The sequence below is a fragment of the Alternaria burnsii genome (genome assembly GCF_013036055.1).
Source record: "Alternaria burnsii strain CBS107.38 chromosome Unknown 740, whole genome shotgun sequence".
NCBI lineage: Eukaryota > Fungi > Ascomycota > Dothideomycetes > Pleosporales > Pleosporaceae > Alternaria > Alternaria burnsii.
The window spans coordinates 367,315-388,301 of NW_024066112.1; the positions used below are offsets into that span (position 1 = coordinate 367,315).

General features: G+C 53.3%; 7 protein-coding genes across 7 annotated transcripts; 2 read left to right on the top strand and 5 right to left on the bottom strand.

The window, feature by feature from the left end:
- Positions 1-300: 300 nt before the first annotated feature.
- On the bottom strand, positions 301-2,181 carry GT037_004967 (n-terminal nucleophile aminohydrolase; the record flags this gene model as incomplete). Its single annotated transcript, XM_038930014.1, has 4 exons — positions 301-306; positions 358-566; positions 621-1,883; positions 1,935-2,181. The coding sequence occupies 4 exons, from the start codon at positions 2,179-2,181 to the stop codon at positions 301-303; spliced, it is 1,725 nt and encodes a 574-aa protein (XP_038786964.1).
- A 956-nt stretch (positions 2,182-3,137) lies between these two features.
- Positions 3,138-4,671, top strand: GT037_004968 (actin-related protein 3; the record flags this gene model as incomplete). Its single annotated transcript, XM_038930015.1, has 5 exons — positions 3,138-3,172; positions 3,233-3,255; positions 3,308-3,582; positions 3,632-3,718; positions 3,769-4,671. The coding sequence occupies 5 exons, from the start codon at positions 3,138-3,140 to the stop codon at positions 4,669-4,671; spliced, it is 1,323 nt and encodes a 440-aa protein (XP_038786965.1).
- Positions 4,672-4,842: 171 nt separating this feature from the next.
- Positions 4,843-6,537, bottom strand: GT037_004969 (s-adenosyl-l-methionine-dependent methyltransferase; the record flags this gene model as incomplete). Its single annotated transcript, XM_038930016.1, has 1 exon — positions 4,843-6,537. One exon carries the CDS (start codon positions 6,535-6,537, stop codon positions 4,843-4,845), a length of 1,695 nt encoding a protein of 564 aa, XP_038786966.1.
- A 286-nt stretch (positions 6,538-6,823) lies between these two features.
- On the top strand, positions 6,824-8,174 carry GT037_004970 (37s ribosomal protein s5; the record flags this gene model as incomplete). The annotated part of the gene is made up of 2 exons (XM_038930017.1): positions 6,824-7,877; positions 7,954-8,174. 2 exons carry the CDS (start codon positions 6,824-6,826, stop codon positions 8,172-8,174), a joined length of 1,275 nt encoding a protein of 424 aa, XP_038786967.1.
- A 337-nt stretch (positions 8,175-8,511) lies between these two features.
- On the bottom strand, positions 8,512-8,920 carry GT037_004971 (uncharacterized protein; the record flags this gene model as incomplete). The annotated part of the gene is made up of 2 exons (XM_038930018.1): positions 8,512-8,706; positions 8,789-8,920. The coding sequence occupies 2 exons, from the start codon at positions 8,918-8,920 to the stop codon at positions 8,512-8,514; spliced, it is 327 nt and encodes a 108-aa protein (XP_038786968.1).
- A 952-nt stretch (positions 8,921-9,872) lies between these two features.
- Positions 9,873-17,357, bottom strand: GT037_004972 (uncharacterized protein; the record flags this gene model as incomplete). The annotated part of the gene is made up of 1 exon (XM_038930019.1): positions 9,873-17,357. The coding sequence occupies one exon, from the start codon at positions 17,355-17,357 to the stop codon at positions 9,873-9,875; it is 7,485 nt and encodes a 2,494-aa protein (XP_038786969.1).
- A 1,669-nt stretch (positions 17,358-19,026) lies between these two features.
- Positions 19,027-20,651, bottom strand: GT037_004973 (mfs general substrate transporter; the record flags this gene model as incomplete). Its single annotated transcript, XM_038930020.1, has 2 exons — positions 19,027-19,277; positions 19,337-20,651. The coding sequence occupies 2 exons, from the start codon at positions 20,649-20,651 to the stop codon at positions 19,027-19,029; spliced, it is 1,566 nt and encodes a 521-aa protein (XP_038786970.1).
- Between the last annotated feature and the right edge of the window lie 336 nt (positions 20,652-20,987).

The window sequence follows — 20,987 nt, forward strand, 5'->3', positions numbered from 1 at the left end:
CCGCCAATATCTAACGAGTGTTCTGCAACGACACGCATTTCGTCTTCCACTAATCCAGTAGACACCAGATTACTTTCTTTCGTGTCTTGATCGTATCATATTTCGCCTTACCATACGATCACGACCATTGGCTAAGTTGTTCCACTGATGATATACACATTCGAGCTTGCAAAAGCCTTCTCATGATGACGAGTAGGAAACAGGAACGCTCGCCATGCCGTCAGTTGCTTGACTCGTATCTAGACTCCCATCCCAGGTGACAGGAGGTATGAACTCGTAAAGTGACGCTGTAAGCGCCGCCTACGCCTACCACAATCACCTCCTTTGAGTTGACTTGGTCCTCTTGTTGCGCCTCACAGGCACCATCCTCCCACCCTGCGCAATCTGGCCATTACCATTACTGCGAGACATGGAGCAGGCGGGACGATCATCACCCGAAGACATGGATGCCATAGCGAACGAGTCAGTGTTGTGTCCGTAGTAGAGCAATATGCCAGAGCGCATCTTCTTCACACCGAGGATGCCGATGGCACCAGCCGAGTTGCTGTGCTTGACACTTGGATGCCCTGGCGTGATATTAGTATGGAATTGAGTAGACAACACCAAAGCGATTGACGTACCCATAAATTCGTTCTCGATCATTGCTCGGAGAGCCTCGTCTTCGGTCACTTCAACGTAGTCGCCGCCACGGCCTTTCTTCACGCTCTGGTAGAGACGCTCGGCACATACTGTGGCAGCCATGGTGGTTGCCATGTGCTCCCCGGTCCCACTTGTAACTGTCGCGACGGATGTTTGTTCGGAATCGTCAGGGTCAATGGGGATGACCGCGGCTCCTACGCCGACAAGAGCTGCCGGGCCCACCCGGCCCCGGTACTTCATGCCAATGCCACCGGAAGATGCACCGCAAGCAATGTTACCCCAGCTGTCGATTGCGATAGCGCCAACAGTATCGGTAATATGGTCTTCTTCGACCTCATGCGCCGTGTGACTAGATGGCATGGGCGGCAGTGGCGCTGTCTCTTTGACATGATTTAATGGGGTCGATGCAGCAGCGAGCCGCGACTGGACTACATTTTCGTCTGGGGTTTCCGGTAGGCGGGTATCGATCGCGTCACATTGAGCCTTCTCCTTAGGACCGCCCTTCGCTGTCTGCACGCTGGATTCAGAGTCGAAATCCTCTCCAGATCCATCAGCCCACGCTCCACGCGATTTCGGTACGTAGTTTGTGTCGTCGCCCTCCATCTGCGCGTCTTCCATGATGCGTTCATAACCTGCGTCGCGACGATACTCTTTCACAGTAGGTATCTGTTGCGTGCTGTTTACGAAGGCACTGCGAGAAGCATCAAAAACAGTGAGCGGACGAGCCTCGGCAGCCAATGGTGCTGTATCGGTCAGGTCGGGTGCGTTGGTCGGCTCATCGCTGACCCAAGAGCTCGAAGACTGCTCTGAAGGAGGAACCGAAGGATCACAAGACGCATTCTCACCTTGACCGTACATTGAATCATCCGATATCGGAGGCGAATGTGATTGCAGCAGAGACGGATATGCCCGTAGCAGGTTCTGAGTGTGCTGTTCGCGCATGCGCTCCTGTGCCCGCTCATCGGCTGGTGCCGTAGCATCCCTGATCTTCCAGCATGATGGATGTGCACCACTCTTCTTGGACTTGCGCTCGGCTGCTCTCAAGTCGGAGCGCCATCGCATCCAACGCTCTTTCGCCGCAGGGGAGATGAGTGCATCATGAGGCAGGATTGGCATACCCATCTCGACAGCGAAGTCAGTGGCGCCCTGAGATACCAAAAGGTTTGGAGGCACTCGACGCAGCGTTAGCGGACTCATGGTATGGTCATGGACCATTCGTGCTAGGGATATAGGATTTTTGATTTCTGGCGATCGTCATCAGTACTAAGCCACAGCTTTGGTCGTCGAACGCTTACGAGCTACAGCCCCAACAGCTCCACTACGCCCAAAATGGTCGACCACGGAAGCATCGCACTCGACGACGCCATCCATGGCTAAGTTGCTGCCGTATCCTGCATTGGTGATTTCTCGGTCTTCCAAAGTCTTAATGGCGGCCTCGACAGCATCGAGGGCTGAGCCGCCGTTCTTAAGGATTAACATGGCTAACTGTGCAGCACTACGCATATCAGCACGAGCGAACTTTGCGACATCTTTTGGACGCATCGGAGCACTCACTCATTGCATGCTTCGAGATGAATCCTCTCATTCTGGTGGCTATGGTAGCCTGCGCCAGCATGAACATATATGCAGCACACATCATCATTCGGCGGACTACGCGAGGCTTTGCGTGTGTGTGTATCAACATTACAGGCTCCGTCTATGGGTGCATAGTGTCGATTCGGAACCGACATGCCTTTGTATGTGGTGAAGTGTCGGCAAAAGTCACGGAAATGCAGACTGAACGTATCCAGTGCAACACAGTGAGGGACGATGCCGCTCGGATGAGTCTTGGTTGTAGTTCGGGGCTTGACTCAGCACACAATGAGTGTTTGTTGTTGGCACAGAGAACTTTTGGCGATTAGTGAAGTGGGCGGTAGTGGTAGGATGTTGTGGATCTGGCTGTAAAGACGAAACGCAGGGAGATGTAGGGTCGACAGTGAAAACAGGTAATTTCAGGAGGGTGACTGAGGAAGGAAAGAAGAATGCGGAATTAATGAAGAGGTTGAGCCGATGTAAAGGCGAAGATGTCCTCTGGCGGCGGTGTGAGCAATGAGAGTGGGAGAGAAGCTCGATGAGCGCTGTAGGATCACAGTCAGTGGAGGAAAGGTTAGCAGCGATGTCAGAGGTGCGATGGTGATGGCTCTCGGCTGTACCTGCCCAAGGCATGCGATTGCAATGTTAGGCTTACGATTCAAAATTGGTTGGTGCAGCAGGCACACTAGATTGAGGAAGCAGGAGCGACCGTGTTTACGTGTTGAAGAGGACTGCAGTCTTCCCCCGCCATGTGTCCTGCGCCAAGGGCGGAGCGGGGCGGTGCCTGATTCGACTACATGCACCGACCTCCGCCATCACCGCTCTGACGAAGCCACCTCGACACCCAACCCACGCGCCTTCGCTCTCATATCAGGGATCACCTGAGCTGCTTTGTATATTGATTTTTACGCCAAGCAGCAGCAACCATGGCGTCCCAAACCCCCGCCGTTGTCATGGACAAGTAAGCTAATAGCTGCCGATGGGCACCCACGTTGCGATTGAGTACTGACACTGGCTGCAGCGGTACGGGTTACTCGAAGCTCGGTACGCTCAACGACTCAATTCAATGCATCAGCTCTTAATAACAACGCACCAGGTTTCGCCGGCAACGACTCCCCCTCGTTCGTCTTTCCCACTGCGATAGCTACCAAAGGTCCAACAGGCGGTAGCGGCGGATCAGGCTCTGGACGTCCAGCCGTTGCGAACAAGCCCTCATACCTGACTGGCGGAGCTGGGCCCGGTGGTCATCTGTCTGGAAAGCGCGGTACCGAGGACCTCGACTTCTTCATCGGCGACGAAGCTCTGGCCGCAGCTGGAGGCGCGGGCTATGGCATCAACTACCCGATCAGGCATGGTCAGATAGACAACTGGGTATGGAGGAGCCTGCAAATGGACACGAGGGTATACTGATGGCATGCAGGACCTTATGGAACGCTTCTGGTCCAACTCGATATTCAAGTACCTGAGAGTGGAGCCTGAAGATCACCACTTCCTCCTCACCGAGCCCGTACGCTGTGCTTCTACCACGAATAGAAAGACGACACTGACAGCCTATAGCCACTGAACCCCCCAGAGAACCGCGAAGCTACTGCCGAAATCATGTTCGAGTCCTTCAATGTTGCTGGTCTCTACATCGCCGTACAAGCTGTGCTCGCCCTGGCCGCGTCATGGACCAGCTCCAAGGTACAGGACCGATCCCTCACCGGTACTGTCATCGACTCAGGTGCTGGTGTTACTCACGTCATTCCCGTCGCCGAAGGGTACGTCATTGGCTCCTCCATCAAGAGTGTCCCCATCGCTGGTCGCGACATTACCAACTTCGTACAATCGCTGCTCCGAGAACGCGGCGAGTCCGACTCCTCCCTTCAGACCGCCGAGCGCATCAAGGAGGAATACTGCTACGTGTGTCCCGATATCGTCAAGGAGTTCGCACGCTTCGATCGCGAGTCAGACGACCGATTCAAGAAGCACACCGTCAACTACCCCAACGGCAAGACCACAACCGTCGACGTCGGCTACGAACGTTTCCTTGCGCCAGAGATCTTCTTCAACCCCGAAATCTATTCCTCCGATTTCCTCACCCCGCTCCCCACCATTGTCGACACCGTCATCCAATCCTCCCCCATCGATGTACGCAGAGGGCTCTACAAGAACATTGTGCTATCAGGTGGTTCAACACTATACAAGGACTTTGGTCGACGCCTGCAGCGTGATATCAGGCACATGGTTGATGCGAGGATCAAGGCATCAGAGGCGCGAAGCGGAGGTGCAAAGAGTGGTGGCCTGGACGTACAAGTCATTACGCATAAGAGACAAAGACACGGCCCATGGTTCGGAGGTAGCTTGCTCGGTCAGACACCCGAGTTCAAGAGTTACTGCCACACCAAGGCCGAGTACGATGAGATCGGTCCCAGTATTGTCCGAAGGTTCGCGCTGCTGGGTGGGCCTGGAAGCACGTAGACGGCGAGATAAGTATCGTGAGAAACGTGCGTAAATGTTGGCATGGCTTTGAGCGAGCAGGAGATGTACAGCAAAAACCTTTGACAATGAAAACACTCTCAACAAATTCGTAGAATCAATGTGCTCACCACCATTCACTAACCATACAATGAGGAATCTCCGTCATCGTTCTCACGCCTCTCCATTCTGCGCAGCATTCTCCTTCCTCCTCAACACAGCCACACCCTCCACATGCCCCGTCTGCGGGAAAAAGTCAAACCCTCTCAAACTTTCAATTTCATAACACCCCTCGCCTTTCCCAAACCCGCCATCAACACCCATCATCCCGCCTACCAGCACGCCCACATCCCTCGCCTGAGTATGCACGTTACAACTCACATACACCACTCTTGCGGGTCCATACTGCACCAGCTGCCGCAAGAAGGATTCATCGCAGCCTTTCCTGGGCGGATCTAGCATGACGACCGTTTCGTCGGCGGGAGACTCGATGGAAGCGAAGAGACGGGCGGCGTCAGCGGCGATGAAGCGTGTAGAGGACTCTGGAAGATTGTTCAAGCGTGCGTTTGTAGATGCGGAGGTTATACTAGCGGGGGATATGTCGATGCCGAGGGAGGACTTGAAGAGGGAAGAGAGGGTGATGGTGAAGAGGCCGGAACCCGAGTATGCGTCGATCAAGTGGGTGATTTTATGATTGGGCGCTGATTTAGAGGAGGGTAGGATATTTTCGCGTATGTATTGTGTGAAGACAGGGAGGATGGAGTTGTTGTTCTGGAAAAAGGAACCAGCTGGGTTGACAAACTGGAAGTCGGAGATGTACTCTGTCGATTTGGCGTTGGGATCTGTTATACATGTTTTGCGGTGGATGTGCTCGCCTCTGTCTTCGATTACAGCATCTGAGTCTGTTTCCTTTGTGACATCGTATTCGTTTTTGGGAATACGCTTTGTGTCTTCGCGCAGCAGAAGTGTAGCGCCTTTGTGGTATGTGGATATGGCGTCTGCGACGCGTTTTCGCTCTCGCTTGTTGCCTGCGCGGACGGCGTCTGTGCCAATGGGACAGTCTTCTATGTCAATTGTTGTACGTGTTCCTTTTTTCATGAAGCCAATGGGGGGTATTTCTTTAAATGTTCGCTTGATGCCATTTCGACCGTCACTTCGACGGGCGTCTGGAGGGCCGTCGAAATGAGGGGTTAGTTTTGTGCGGTATCCGTACTGCAGTGGTGAACCAATTGTGTCGCCGATGGTGGGAATGAGCTCGGGTGGGAGGTTGGAGAAGTTCTTGTATGCCTTTTCGACAATGGTCTTTTTGTGTTGAAGTTGGAAGTCGTAGGGTAGCATTTGGAATTGACAGCCTGAGCAACTGGCGAAGTAGGGACATTTTACAAGAGAGTCATTGCGGTGATTTGAAGGCGTGATGACATTGACGAAGTCAGCCATGGAGTACTTTTCTTTCTCAAAGTGTTTGTGCGGTCGTGCTGTCACAATGTCTCCAGGTGCGCTAAAAGGCACAACATAGACCTGATCCGAGTCCGAGTTGTGCTGGAAACCTAGGCCATCACCAGTAGAAGATATCTCCTTGATCTCAACTGTGATCTCTTTGAACTTCTCTGGCAGTATTGTCGAGCCTTCCTTTCCTTCTCTTTGAAGATTAAGATTTTTGATGAGCGCAGTAACATCCTGCAATAAAACTTCCTCATTGGTGCCGTTCGTTTTCAAGATTTTACTCTGCTCAGCATGACCGTTCTTCATGCGCTTGTTCTTGAACCTGTAATTGCCTCGTGGTCCTTCCTCGCTCCGTAAAGGTGTCTCTGCATATCTTTTTGCGCCATTGCTTTCGATAGGCGCAACATTGTCGGCGGACGAAGCCATATTGTACCTAGCAGTTTGAGAATAGCGGCTACTGGCCAGCAGTGTCCGAAGCGGTCGAGTAAAGATCCGAGAGTACATGCAGCGTACGTGGAATGGAGAAAAGAGAAAGTTGAGTTAGTCACGGGGATGGGAAGGCGGCGATTGGCTGGAGCGATTACTGCCATTCCGCTTAGTCACCTTTGAACTTTCCGAACTTCACTTTGACCATCACGCCGCCGCGCAGGCCACCCGCTGTTACCGCCGCCCTGCGCTCAATTGGCCCTCAGTCGGAGGTTGAAGGGCAAAAATGAGCGTCTGCCGCCCCGCAAGATGTCTCTTCACCAAAGCAGCATCGACGACTCTTCCTAAACCACCTCCGCAACGCACTTTCCATGCTTCCGCACCCAGACAAGCCCGCAAGAAGAGACCACATTACCCGTCAATAAAAGCCGACGACCTCAAGTTACTCAACCAAGCGGCGGAAGCAGAATACCCAAAGTACGATACCGCAGAGACGACGCTCCTTGAGAAAAAATACACCCCCTCGCAGATCGCCGCCATCAAAGCCGCAGAGTCTACAATCGACGCACGAGATGTCCTCACACAGGGTCAGCGAAGAACAGACCCATGGCGTCTCAACTACGAAGACGACCTCGCACAGGTAGACCCAGTAACAGACCGACCTGAGCGTCTGACCGGCGACGACATTGAAGGCTCCAAAACCTTCCGCATCGCCAACGAAGTCGAGCGCGACCAAAACATAACCCGGTTAGCAACGGAAAACCTCGCCAAAATGTACCCCAACGGCATACCAGAAGGCGAAACCGACGAGGCTTTGCAAAACGCTATGGATGCAGCTGTCACGCAAGCCACGCTGGACCCACGTGCAACCTACACATCGAAGAACCCCGCCGCTTTGCAAGCCTTGGGAGACGAGCGCCACTCCGTCATCGCACCCGACCTCCCCCGTGTCGAAAGCCGCATGGCCCGCCAAACACGCCGCCTCAAGACCGAAGAGGAAGAGGACCCCCGGCAAAAGCGCCTCTTGCAATACCTGGGCTGGGACAAGCAAAAGTTGCGCCAGATCCGTGTCAAGACTTTAGTTGTTCACGGCGTCACGAACCAGACACGTATGGGCAAGATAAGAAGTCTGTACTACCTTACCATAGCGGGAAACCAAGATGGTCTATTAGGTGTCGGCGAGGGTAAATCCGTAGAACCGGAAGAAGGACGCAAGCAGAGTGTCATGAGCGCGATACGAAACATGCGTCCAGTTCCACGCTACGAGAACAGGACGACATTTGGAGATTTGGAGACCAAGGTGGGCGCTACTCGCGTCCAGCTCTTTTCCAGACCGCCAGGTAAGATAAAACCTCCTCATACTACCCATCACTCCAGTAAACTCTCCGGTTGCAATGCTAACTCGAATGCTCATAGGTTTCGGTCTCCGCGTCCAACATCTCATCTTCGAGCTCGCACGTGCAGCCGGCCTCCAAGACTTGTCTGCAAAAACCCCTCGTTCGAGGAACAAAATGAACGTTATCAAGGCGACATGGGAGGCGCTGACAAGTCAGAAGTTACCAGACGAGATTGCAAGGGCGAGAGGTAAGAAGTTGGTAGATGTTAGGAAGGTCTACTATGGTGGGTCTATTCACTAGAATTCAGTGTAGCAGAGTTGGATTTTGTGACTAGTTGTTTTGTTAGATATGGACAGGGTATGACTGAGATGTATCATATGCATGGTATGAAGTTGGGTGGAACGGCTCATAGAGAGCTTGTGTAGATATCTTGTATCATATCACGTCATCTTGCATGTGTCCATGTCTGCTTGATGCGCGAACGCTCTCTATTCTCTCTTACTGTCTTGCTCTCTAGTGGGGTATCATAGTCTCAGACTCTTTTATGCTAGCGTTGTTTGGACGCACCACGCTCACTCCGACATTATGTCATATCCATCTATTCGTTTGTCGTCCATGCCACTTCTCTCTTCCTTTTTCAGTCTCTTAATTCAGTGTTGTCATCACCAGCGTTACTGCCCCCCTCGGTGTCAATCTGCTGATTCAACACAATACTGTAAACACTAGCTTTCAGCAGCGTAAACACCAAACTAGTTTTCCGTTCAAGGCCGCGCAGTCCGTCCAGTATGGCAGCGCTGGGGTTGTTCGATAGGTCTAGCAGGAGGGAGGAAAGCTACTCTGAGCGTTAGTGAGAATCAGAGGAAACGACTGACACGGCTTATCATCTTCAGTCGGTGGAAAAGGCAAAGACGAACAGTATTCAAGTTTCCCAACAACCGCGCATATTCATCCAAAACTTCTTGTTCGAGCGGCGTGAGGGTCTCCTCCCCATCCGACATTTGGCTTGCTCCAAAGTTCTGCTCTCCTGTTGCTGCTTCCGAAGCCATGGTTCTTCTGTGCTCTCTGTGTCTTGTTCACAGATTTGATTGAGAGTTGTTTCGTTGATGCGCTTGTACGTGGGGGATCGGGGATCGCGTAGTCTGTGGTCGATGGAAGAGCGGCGGCGGGGTGAGGTGACCTCGAGACTTTGTTGAATGTGCTTCCGTTCGTGCACGCAAAGGATGAAATCACGCAGCACTGCTCCACTCGTTTGCAGTGTTCAATCTGTGGCTCGGGTGTCGTGGGTTCCTAAAGTCGATTGGTAGGTTGAAGCGCAGCAGATGTTACCGTCGCGTTATTTGGAAGCAAGGGTTCCCGCGAATAGGTCATCGCGTCTTCCCCGCGTTGGTCAATGCGCTTGTTACCTATGTACTCCAAACTTGCTCCATCTTGCGTTCGCGCTCATCTTGTGATGATTCAATTGCAATTACTTAGAGTAACCTTACCCCGTAAACGCTATCGAATATATCCTTCTAGCAAAAGGAAGGTTTAGCAAACTCCGAACTCCCAAGTCGTTCAAGATATATGCTTGAGTTCCCTGTTAACAGATATCAAGGCCAGCATGAGCCGCCTTGCGCACATACGAGAGCACACCTCATATGTCAAAGAAAGTAGTAAATTAACAATTTAATAAGCTAGTTTCTAGGCCCCCTCCTCCTTGTCCGTTCCAGCTTGCCAAATCATCCCAAACATACATAAGAAACTATATAACCAAGGAGACTTGTTGTATACAATCTGGTGTAAAGTGCGAAAATACGGTCTTGCGGGGGTATATATTCCAATCCAAAAGACAGAACGCGAGCAAAGCAGCAAGCATTAGGTACCAAGGTGAAGACACCAACCAAGAGAGAAAGAACCAGGACGTAGTCAAAGACAGGAACGCTCATACGAGCTAAGATAAAACAAAAAGTAAATAGTTAACAAAGGAAAAGGTTTTCAGTTTCGATACGGCAGAGAAATCTACCGTTGCAATTCCCTCCCAAAGTTCAACGCCAAAGGCGTCAATTCACCATCAACAGTACTCTCATCATCGTAGAAGCCGCTTTCACTGAACGGTTCCATTTCAGCATCTTGGTCATACGCCTGCTTCCTCATCAGAGGGGGTGTACGCGGCTGCTTGCCGAGCGCTGGGAACCCTACTTCGGTTGACGCACGGGAGCTATTAGAATTTGAGCGCATGACTGCAGGACGCTGCTGCGATGAAGAAGCAGTTGAGAGCTCAGATCCACGGCGCGCGTTGGAGGTTGGCGGAGTCATAAGGCCCGAGAGGAAGGATTGTGCGGAGTGGGGTTGCACGCGCGAAGGTGTCTGGGTACGTGCGGTAGGCTTAGTGGAGGAGTTGCCTGCGAGAGCAGACGTAGCTTCGCCGCGACCCTTGCGCCAATTGCCGATAGCGGCAGCGAGCTGGACTGCTTTAGGTGACGCAAAGTTGGAGAGGGAGCTCAGGGTGGGGAAAGATTGTTGCCCGCCTGAGATGAGACGTTCCTTTTCGGATTGCTCCATCTGCAAGTTTGTGCGGATGCGGATTGCGGCGTCGCGGACGGTCTCGCGGTCGAAGGTTGGCTGAGCAAGAGAGTTGATGAGGTCATTTAGGTCATCGACGCGTACGCCAAGTAGCTCACGGAGCCAGTTGATCTCGGTGTCGCGCTCCTTCAGTTTAGCAGGAGCCTCAGTGTCGACTTCTTCAAGCTGACGCTCAAGAGACTCGATACGTCCCTCCCGCTCTTGTAGCTGCTCCTGGAGAACACCGATGGACTCGCGCAACGCCTGAGCTCCTGCGCCGCCACCGAACGAAGAAGTCGTAGGAGACTTGGCTGCCGCTGCAGCAGCGGCACTGGCAGCTTCCTTCGCGACCTGGAGCTTCTCTTCCAGCAACGCAATCTTGTCTTTGAAGTGGTCGAGCTTGGAGTCGGCCAAAGCAAGCTTGTCGTTGTGGAAAGCCTCGGCACGCTCCTTGTCTTCACGAGCGAATTCGAGAGCGCGAGCATGCTCATGCTTGATGTGCTCAAGTTGACGCTCAAAGGTGCGCTGCTGCTCATGCAGACTGTGCCTGTTGTTCTCCACTGCTTCTTGCACAGCTTGCTTCTTGAGGTCCGAAGCCGCCTCCAAATCCAGCTCGTGCTTCTCCTTGGCAGTATCAGCATCCAAGCGGACCTGGTCCAGCTCGGCGCGGACACGGGCGATCTCGCTCTCAAGCTCGTGGCGAACAATGTTGACCTGGTTATTAGCTGCATCAACATCGGCCTCCATGAGCACGCGGGTGCGGCGGATCTCGACGTGCGCAGCATCCCTGGCCTCTCGCATGTCACGCTCGTAGCGTTGGGCGTTCCTCTGGTGCTCCATAGACTCCTTCCTCAGCTCTTGGATTGTCTCCTCAAGTTTGGCGTTGTGCTTCTGAGTTTGCTCAAGATGGAATCTGAGTCTCATACCTTCACGCTCCTGGGTTTCCAAGCGCTCAAGCTCCCTCTCCAGACGCTCCCGTGTGCGGCCCTCAGCTTCGATGCGTGCGCTGAGAACCTCGTACTTTGTCGCAGACGCCTCTTCGTGCTTCTGGAATTGGGCACGCTCAGACGCGACCTGCTGCGAAGCGGCAACCATGTCTTGTTGAAGCTTCTCAAGCTTGGTACGCATAGATTCTCGCACACGAGTAGCCTCCTCGGCCTGGAAGCGGGCCTCTCCAATAGCCTTGCGGAGCTTTTCTCCTTCTTCATGAGCGTCCTGGAGGTCGCCTCGCCACTTGTTGGCAGAGAGACGATGTTCCTCAAGCGTGAACGTAAGCGCCTCATTCTCTGCTGTGACTGAATCGAGTCTCTTCTTGAGGTCCTCCTCCGAGCTCTCCAATGCAATGTTTGTGAGCTTAAGCTGCTCACTCTCGATGTCGAAAGCAGACAACTTGTCGCGCATTTCAGCTGCATCGGCCTGGTAAGATTCAAGGCTGCGACGAAGGACGTCTCGCTCCTCAGTCAAAGTACCAATCTTATGCTCGTCGTCCTTGGCAGCCTGTTGGAGAAGTGTAAGCTCTTCCTCTGTAACCTTGAGCAGACGTGCAGAGTCTGCTTCTCGGGCCTCGATAGCTTGGCGGGCTTCAGCTTCAGCGTTGAATCGGAGGGTGGCTTCCTTGAGCATTTCCTCAAGGTCTGTGATACGAGCATCCCTCTCCTGAACAGCTTTAGATTCCTCCCGTTGGGCGACCTCCATGCCGTGACGGCTCAAGGCATCGTCAACAAGCTCACGCACATCTTCAGCCTGGAGATGGTGACTGGTAGTCTGCGCGATTGAGGCCTTGAGACTGCCGATGATTTGGTAGAGCTCGGACATATCAAGCTGTGGCTGTGGAATATCGACAGGAGCCTCAAGAGCAGCGGGCTTCTGGTTCGCCAAAGCCTCAGCAACGATAGATCGGATCATGTCTGGCTGTACATTGTCGGCAGTTGGCGCAGCAGGTGCTTGAGGCTGGTGAGATGCGAACGCCTCGGCGACGATGGAACGAATGTTCTCCGCTTGCACCTGTTCCAAGGCTGGCTGGTGTGATGCGAGAGCTTCGGTAACGATGGCCTTCAGGTCGTCAGGCCAGATTTGCTCAGGTACTGGAGGTGGCATCGGTTGAGGAGCATGCGTCTCGAACGCCTCCAACACAATGGATCGGATATCATCAGTCTTGACCGGCTCCACTGGCTGAGGAACATGAGTTGCGAGCATGTCAGAAAGAATAGAGCGGATGTCTTCAGGCTTGAGGGGCTCGGCGACCTGTTCCTGCGCAGGCTTGGCGGAAGCAATCGCATCTTGAACAATAGCGCGAATCTGATCAGCAGGAACAGGTTCAGCAGGTTGCACAGATGGCTGGTGTTGCGCAAGCGCGTCGGTGACGATCTCCCGGATCTTCTCTGGGATCATCGGTTCGGGTACGGGCACCGGAATAGACGTGATCTGTGATTGGTGCATCTCAAGCGCGTCCTTGACGATGGATCGGATCTTCTCCAGCCTCCTGTCTTTTCCTCGAGATCGATTACGGTAGTCAACGTCGGTGCCGGCATCATCATCTTCGTCGTCGGCATCGCTGTCTAGACGTGCGCTAGTGGACATGCTACGGCGTCCGCGTCCCGGACGTTGCGACATCATTGCAAGCGCCTCTTGGATGCCTTGCAGGTTTTGCTCTAGCGGGCCAAGGCGGTCCTGCAGGAGACGACCCATGAGGTCATCAACATGTTTGTCGAAGAAGCCACTGCGGGTCTGAACCTTGGACTCGTCCTCAGTGAGGAGGCCTTCGTCCCAGTCGCTCATGGGTCCGGCGTCAGCGTTGTTCAGGTGGCGCACAGGTGAGTCGTATGGAAGCGCAGCCCGCTCATCATCGAATGGATCTTGCCCTGATGTTGCAGAGCCCTGCATAGGCCGTCCAGGGAAGAAACCGCGGCGGGGGCTGGGGCTAGGCGCGTCGCTGCGCATCTTGAAGCTGGGCTGCAGGTCATTGCGCTCAAACACATTCGGTGTCCTCTGGGGCGAGGATTGATCCCAGGAAGTCTCGTCGCGCTCAACGCCAAAGTCAGATCCTTCGCCATCCATGTGCTTCATGACAGCATCAATGTCGTTGAAGGAAGCATCGCCAAGGTTGTCGAAATCAACGCTCTCACTCTCAGGGTAAGCCCGGTGCCTACCAGATTCCATGGCAGTCTTGAACGAGCCGTCGTCGCTAGGTCTGTAGGTGGTAGCTGGACTTCTGCTGGCGTATCTTGGTGGAGATACTTGAGTCTTCTCTGGATCTTCGACCTGAGATGGCTTCTGAACGTGGAAGCCGAAGTCGTAGCCGGCACTGTTGAATTGAGGTTTGAACTCGAATGGTTTGGCACTGGCCGATAGAGTGCTCTTGTGAGTATGCTTCTTACCCAATGGCTCAGGTTCCTCGGTGGTAGGTGTCGGCACGTCGCTTGCATGAGGCGTATCGTCATCTGCACCTTCATCGCTCTCTGGAGCCGGTGGAGCCGGTGAGATAGGTGCCATGACGATCTCTCGCTTCGGCTGTGACAGAGGCTCTGGGCTCTTTGATTGAGATTTGGTCTGCTTACGTGCAGGCGACAAGTTCTCCTTGTCCTCCAAAGCTTCCTCCCGTTCAACTTGAGGTTCCTGTTTAGCAGCATTGGGCTGCCTGATTTCGGCCAGAGGCTGAGAGGCAAGCACAGGCTGAAGTGCAAACTTAGGCACGTCATCCGCATCAGGACGATCACGTCGGACTCTCTTCTCACGACCGTCAGCTTGCTTAGGTCGGCCAGACTCGTCCTCGTGGCCCTCACGGCCTTCTGTCTCAGGGGTCTGCGAGCGTGTGTTGTCGGGACGGATAATCGGAACAGCGTTGGAACGCTTAGCTGGCTTGACGATGTCGCTCTGGGATAGATTGACATCTCCGAATATCTTTGATGAGAAGCTTGTTGGGGCGGGATCCGGCTTGTTGGGGTTGAAAGCTGATACACCAGGGTTGAACGCAGGCGCATCTGGCTTGAAGGCCGGTGGGCTTGAGAAGTGAAAGCCACCAGATGGGAATGGAGAGCTATCTGCAGCAGGCTTGAACGCAGGAGCTTCAGCCACGGGCTTGAATGTCGGTGCATCAGGTTTGAACACAGGTGCGTCGGGTTTGAACGCAGGAGCTGACACGTTGAAGTTCGCCAATCCATCGATACTAGGCTTGTTGTTGACTGGAATGGTGGCAGGGGCGGCAACTGTAGACGGCTGGACAGCAGGTGCGAAGCTGAAGCCTGAAGAGAAAGAACCTGGGCTGAAAGACGCTGTAGGATTGAACTTGAACTCCTTGGCTTCAACATTGAGCTTCGAGATGGAGGAGCGCGATGCATGTTTGCTGTGAATTGCTGATGCAGGCTTGCTGAAGGCGAACTTGTTGTCTTTCCAGGAGTTGTTGACTTGGGACGGGGCCTGGGAGTGCTGCGTGGAATCATGTACCGGATTACGGACTTCCCCATCTTCCAAGCTGGGGTTGGTGTTTTCCGAAACGTTCGTTTGTGCACCGTCGCTGTCTGAGCGGGGGTTCTGCTGGGCGGGGAACGAGAAGGCGACAGGCTTCTGAGACTTGGCCAGTGAATGCGCTCTACTGTGCGGTTGAGGTTGGTGCAAGATCGTTCGCGAGTCCTCCCACGTAGGGTTAGCCACAGCATTAGAGGGCTTGTAGGATACGTTGGTCTCTGGCTCAGTACTAAAATCTCCTCCTTCCGCAAATTGCTTGTCGATAGCTTCTTCCAAGTGATACTCTTCATTCGCTGCCTCGCGTTCAAGGTTCTCACTAATATTATGACGATGACCGCGAGGGGTCGGTACAGCGATCTCCGGTGCAGATTTAGTGGCATGCTTCATCGCCGGAACCTCGTCTTCTTCGTCTTCATCTTCAGGTACTTCGGCCAGTGTAGAGTTCGGTCGCAGTCCGAGAACTTGTTGCTGTTGTTGCTGTAGAAGCTGGTTCTGTAATTGCTGCTGCTGCAGTTGCATCTGCAATTGGAAGTCATCCCTCTGCGTAGGCGTAATAGGAAACTGCTGATTGGGTCCCATGCCGAATGGAGAGTGCGGCGAGATCAATCCGGAAAGATCAGGCCTGCTCAAGGATGCAAGAGCAGGGGAGCCACTGCGTCCGTCTTGAGAGTTGAAGTATCCAGCAGGCGACCATGTGCCTGAGGGTGAGTATCCATGCGATGGAACAAAGTTGGCAGGTGATCCAAAAGTCGAGTGACGATGCATGTGCATACCGGGACGTGGACCTGCAAATGCTGGAGACGCGACTGATTGCCTGGACATGTGCCCAAATGCTGGAGATGCGACCGATTGCCTGGACATGTGCCCAGGTGAAGGTCCGAATGGAAAGGCGCCACCTGCAATGCTGCCGTGCCTGGCCATACGAAGACTGCCAGCTGAGGACGTGGGTATCGGTGGAGAGAAAACCTGTCCAGGGTGCTGCTGTGATGACGCTTGTCGTGACAAAGGAAGAGGAACGTCTTCCTCGCCACCGGTGCTAACACCGAGTGCTGCCAGCTTAGCCTCGAGCAGAGAGTTCTGGTAGTCTTTCCATTCAGATTCCTTCGATACACGGACGGTGTATCGTGAACCTGCATTGTTACGTTCTGCCTGAACATCGGCCTCTGCCGGCCAGATGGCTCGATTGTGCGTTTCTAGACCTCCGGTACTGAAGCCACGAGTGTCGTAACCCTGTTGCTCAAGCTGTCGGAGCTTTGCATTCACAGCCTCCGCACTCATCGGCTTCGGAGGGAACCCGGGATTGCCTCTTGGAATGTCGCGTGGTATCGAGATGATGCAGCCTTTGCCTTTGACAACGACCTTCTTACGCATCCGAGGCTGCGCAGGCGCTGCGCCTGGGGGAGCCAGAAATGAGTTGCTCGGAGGGTCAGGTAGTGGCTTGTTCTTGGATAGATCTTGGCTTGCCTGGAATGCATCGTTACCCGCTAGCTTGCTGGGAGTTTCATCTGCCGGCTTAGTTGCTTTCGTAGGTGTCGGTACTGGAGTCTTTTCAGACTGTGCACTGTGCCCGTTCATCTGCTGTGCAGTACTAGGACCTGATGCTGAGTTTTGCCTGACCGGGGACGGCTCAGGATCCGCATACTTGGAGGCCATCATCTTGCCGACTGCTTCTTTTTCTTCCTTGCTAAAGTGCCGCCAAAAGTCCTGCTGGTTCAGGGTCTTGTTGTTGTTTCTTTGCTTATGTCCTCTTTTCGGCGGAGGAGCAATTGGCAAATCAGATTCTCCACCTGATCCTTCTGTATCGCTATTATTATCCCGCCAGTCGTTTGTCTCGCGGTTCCAACGCTCTTCTAGGAATCGTTCAACCCACTCCTGCGAAGTAGGATTCGTGTCGGAAGCCCGGGGAGTAGTGCCGGAAGCTCGCGCTTCTTTGGTGGGCGTTACCAGATTTGGCAATCGAGATCGGATTAAGTGTTCGAGCGTGAAGCGGTTTGGCGATGCGTTCCGTTCCAAACGGGGTATTAGATGCTCGAGGTTGAATTGATTCGGCGACTCTTCCTGAAGATCTAGCCGAGATGGGAGTAGATGCCCAAGGCCAAACTGGAGTCCAGAAGCCTCTTCTTCAAAGTCGTCGCTGCCGAAGTTTGTCGAAACTTGACGCGAGGGATTGAATACCGGAGGAGGGTGTCTGTACGGACTGCCCCAGCTGGCGGTATAGTAGGACGTGTCGGTTCTGTCGTGCCTCGCAGCGTTGGAGGGAGTACGCGGGTTGTTTCCAAGTACGGAGAAGGACGGAAGTGAAGGGAGCTCTGGACTCGAATGTCCAAGAGTGCGAGCCGGTGAAGGGGCCGTCCAAGTGGGAGAGACTGCTTCACGCGCCTCAGGCGGAGTGGTCGCTTCACCAAAATGCCCTGGAGCAAATGGAGGAGGTGATGAGGGCGGATGCTGCGAGGACGAGATGGACCGTCGAGCTTGCATTCAAGGGTTTCCCACGCTGTACAGCTCGATGGGCTGCAACTCTTCTTTTTCCGTCTCGGATGCTTCGCGCGTCAGTGATGCGACAAAACTTCCGACGATGTTGAAGTCAGTGCTCGGGGCAAAGGAACGCGTGTTTGGACAGTCTCGCGCGAAGGCCGCTCGGTGACGCAGTACGATTAGAAGGTGATATTACAAGGAAAGGCTGTTGGCAAGTAGCTAAAAGAGCGACATAAGGTGGGATAGCACGATTCTGGAGACAACAGGACGAGCAAACATCCCGAGGCAGCAGCAACAACGGATGAAGAAGTGGCAGTCAAAGGCGTGCCAGTGTCGTCGACGACAAATTGTGGACACGGACAGGAGAGCAGGCGAGGCTAAAGTCAGCCATATTAGCGGGATGCTGCCAGTTGGCGTCAGGGGGCTTTGCGCCGAGGCCACATGGGAACAAAGCACGCGAATTCTGCACCCTGACGGCATGCACCAACACCAACAACACGCTCGGAGAAGTTCGTTCGCCATCGTCACTAGGCTTTCCACGTGTCTTCGTGTGAGAAATCTGCTTTTGTCCCTCGCATTACACCTCAGGGTCGTGTCGGCGCGTCCAAAGTCATCTGCTAACACTAACCACGACATTTAGACATGACATGGGTGCCTCAATGCCGGAAATGATCCTCGTAGCCAATCGCGTACCGGCACGTCATGTTTGAATGCGTCAGTAGGAGCTGGTGACGACTGGACGACAAATCTTGCTACCCCGCTGCAGACCTACCCGACCTTCCAACATTGCAGCCCTGGAGAGATTCCGTCATCCATACGCGTTGCACGTCCTCACGACATCTTCTTGGACGCGACCAGCATGATACAGCGACACCGAGAAAGGGGACCTGACTAGTGATTAGACAACGGGAGCTAATGCTGCGGTGCAAGGATAGCGATGCCTGGTTAAGCCCCCATTTCGCATGCTTCTAGAAACTCCTTCAACCACCAGTTTGCGGCCAGACAAGCCACAGAAAAAAAGCATCGTGTTCTTCGATGTTCCACCTGTAGCAGCTGGAAGTGGATGTACTGGACGGCGAGAAATCTATAAACTTGGATCTTGTATCGCCTATACACGCAATACGTGAGTGTGCTGTGAACCGTACTTGAGCTGGATCTTTGGCCAGCCTGCGTTCATCCGATCCGTGCAGCTCCAGATTTCCGCATCTTAACCCATCTTTCAGGAGCCATAGGAGGATGGCAACATGTTCATCTCAAGGAGAGGTAATGCACATGATACTCGTGAAGTCAGTACAACACACGTCTCTTTCAGGCTGTGGGGTGCTCTGTCAAAAGTCGAGAGCTCAGAATCATGGAGGACGCTATAGGAAAATAATGAATAGCCTCGTTTTTTTCTTAACTTCAAAAAAAATGGGGTGCCATGTATGCGTACCTTGATTAACGCCTTGCAAAGACAAAAGGTGTTTTGAGGGATATAGACAACACATATCACTTCGGGGGACCGCACTATAGATTGGCAGCTTGCGTACATGTCATGATTATCATCACCTAAACTTGAGTGTTGTATATAACGCCCCTATAAGGCCAGATGGAAGAATACAATGCACGTCGTTGGTGCCATACCAACATACTTCCTCCTATTCTTGAACTTTGCAACTCTTTTGACACGACCTCAAACTTTTTGAACCATGAACATCCTCTTCACGAACGAACTTCTTTGGAAGCTCTCGGCTTCAGCAGGAGTTAGCTCAGCGTCGCCCTTTGCAGCTGCCGCAGCATTCTCTTCGTCTTCTCCAATCTTCCATGTTCTCACCATCCACAAGCAGACTGCAGCGCCGATGTACATCCACCCCGTAAACAAAATAGCTCCAGTATAACTCCCTCCATTAAACGCTACGATTTCAAGACCAATAGGCTCGGAGACTGCATCCATGTTAGTAAGCTGTTCCACGCAATTGAACCCACAACTACCCAAGACTTACACGTAGTAGGCAACACAAGTACCAACCAAGTAATACTCAACGCACTCGGCAAGTCTCTCAACCCCATAACCTCCGTTGTAACTGGCGCAGCCGTTGCCCAAAACGTTCCTGCCACCATACCACCCACCAGACTGAAGAAGATTAATACCCCAAAACTCTTTGCAAAGATCCATATCAGCAAACAAAACACCCCAACAAGGAACGTCATGCTCCCCGCCATATTCAATCTGCCAATGGAATCGGAAAAATAGCCAATCGGTGGTCTTCCCAATGCTTGCCCCAGATTGAACACTGCGCCAATAATACTTCCCTGCTGCGCACTCAACCCAATTGTCCGCGCGTAACTCGGTAAACTGAAGAGTAAAACAATGTACCCCAGCATACTCAGGAACCCGAACGCCAGCAGTCCCACAAACTGCGGTTTCGCAAACAGTGTATAGTCGAAACTGAGCTGGTTGGATCCAATCTGCTTGTTTCGGTCTTTGATAAGCAGTGCGCATGCACTATTGACGACGAAAGCAATGACAGCCAGTGTGCGAAACGCCCACGGTAGGCCAATATCGCGAATCATAGCCTGGGCAGCAAGACTGTAGATAAGCCCACCAAGCCCACTCCCAGCAGCACAACATCCATTAGCGAGCGATCTGTGTGTAGTGAACCACTGCGCAGCGATGCCCACACTGCCTACGAACAGAAACCCCATTCCCCAACCAAAACATACACCCTGACTCAAAAACAAGTGCCAGATCTCACTCGCAAAACTGGCTCCGATGAAGCTCACCGTCTCGAACCCCACGCCGATAAACAGCGTGGTGCGCGTCCCCCATCTTCTCGTCGTTGAAGTAGCTACTGGGGAAACAATGAGGGCTTGAGATATGGAGAGCCCGCCAATGAAGGCGTATTGCAGAGGTGTGGCACCAGGGAAGGCGGAAGTGGAAAGGTAGTGGGCGAGAAAGACGGCGTAGGCGGAATTGAGGCCCCAGGTGTGGCCGTTTATTGTTGCGACGGCTGCTACGCATACCCAGCCGTAGCCACCATTTGGGGGTACGTCGACGATAGGTTGGCCTGCTGACGGGGCGGTGGCATCAGCTGGAGATTGAGGTGAGCCGGGTCCCGAGATGGCGTTGTTCTTCATGGCTTCGTTTCGGTTGGTTGTGTGAAGTTGAATGCTGGGCTGTGGACTTTGGTTGCTTTGGCTCTTTTCTGATGTCCAGATGCCATTCTCTGTATCCTGGTTGATTTCCTCCTCTTTCCCATGCTGCGCTATATCCAGCATCATCCTCAAACGTTCCAATTCTTGATCCTGAGTTCCCATCCCGAGCCCCTGTCCTGATTCCTGTAGCGGAAATAACACGCCAAACAGTCCTGCAGCGGCCACTCTGTCACGGTGCGACGTCACCTGGAGATCTTGAACATCAATGTAGGTGCAAAGGCCATTTTGCGAACGCGTAGAGAGGAACTAAGAGTCACCATGTCGCCTTCCCGAGGTCAAGAGGAGGAAAGAAAAGTGGAGGTTGACATCCTACGCCCTTGTCCGGAAATAAACCCATGAACAGGCGAGCTTTTACGTGACGCTCTAGACGCCACTTCCTCTTTCGGCTAGTGTAGCCGCTGATGACTGGTCGAGAGAGGCAAGCGGCTTGGTTGCGGT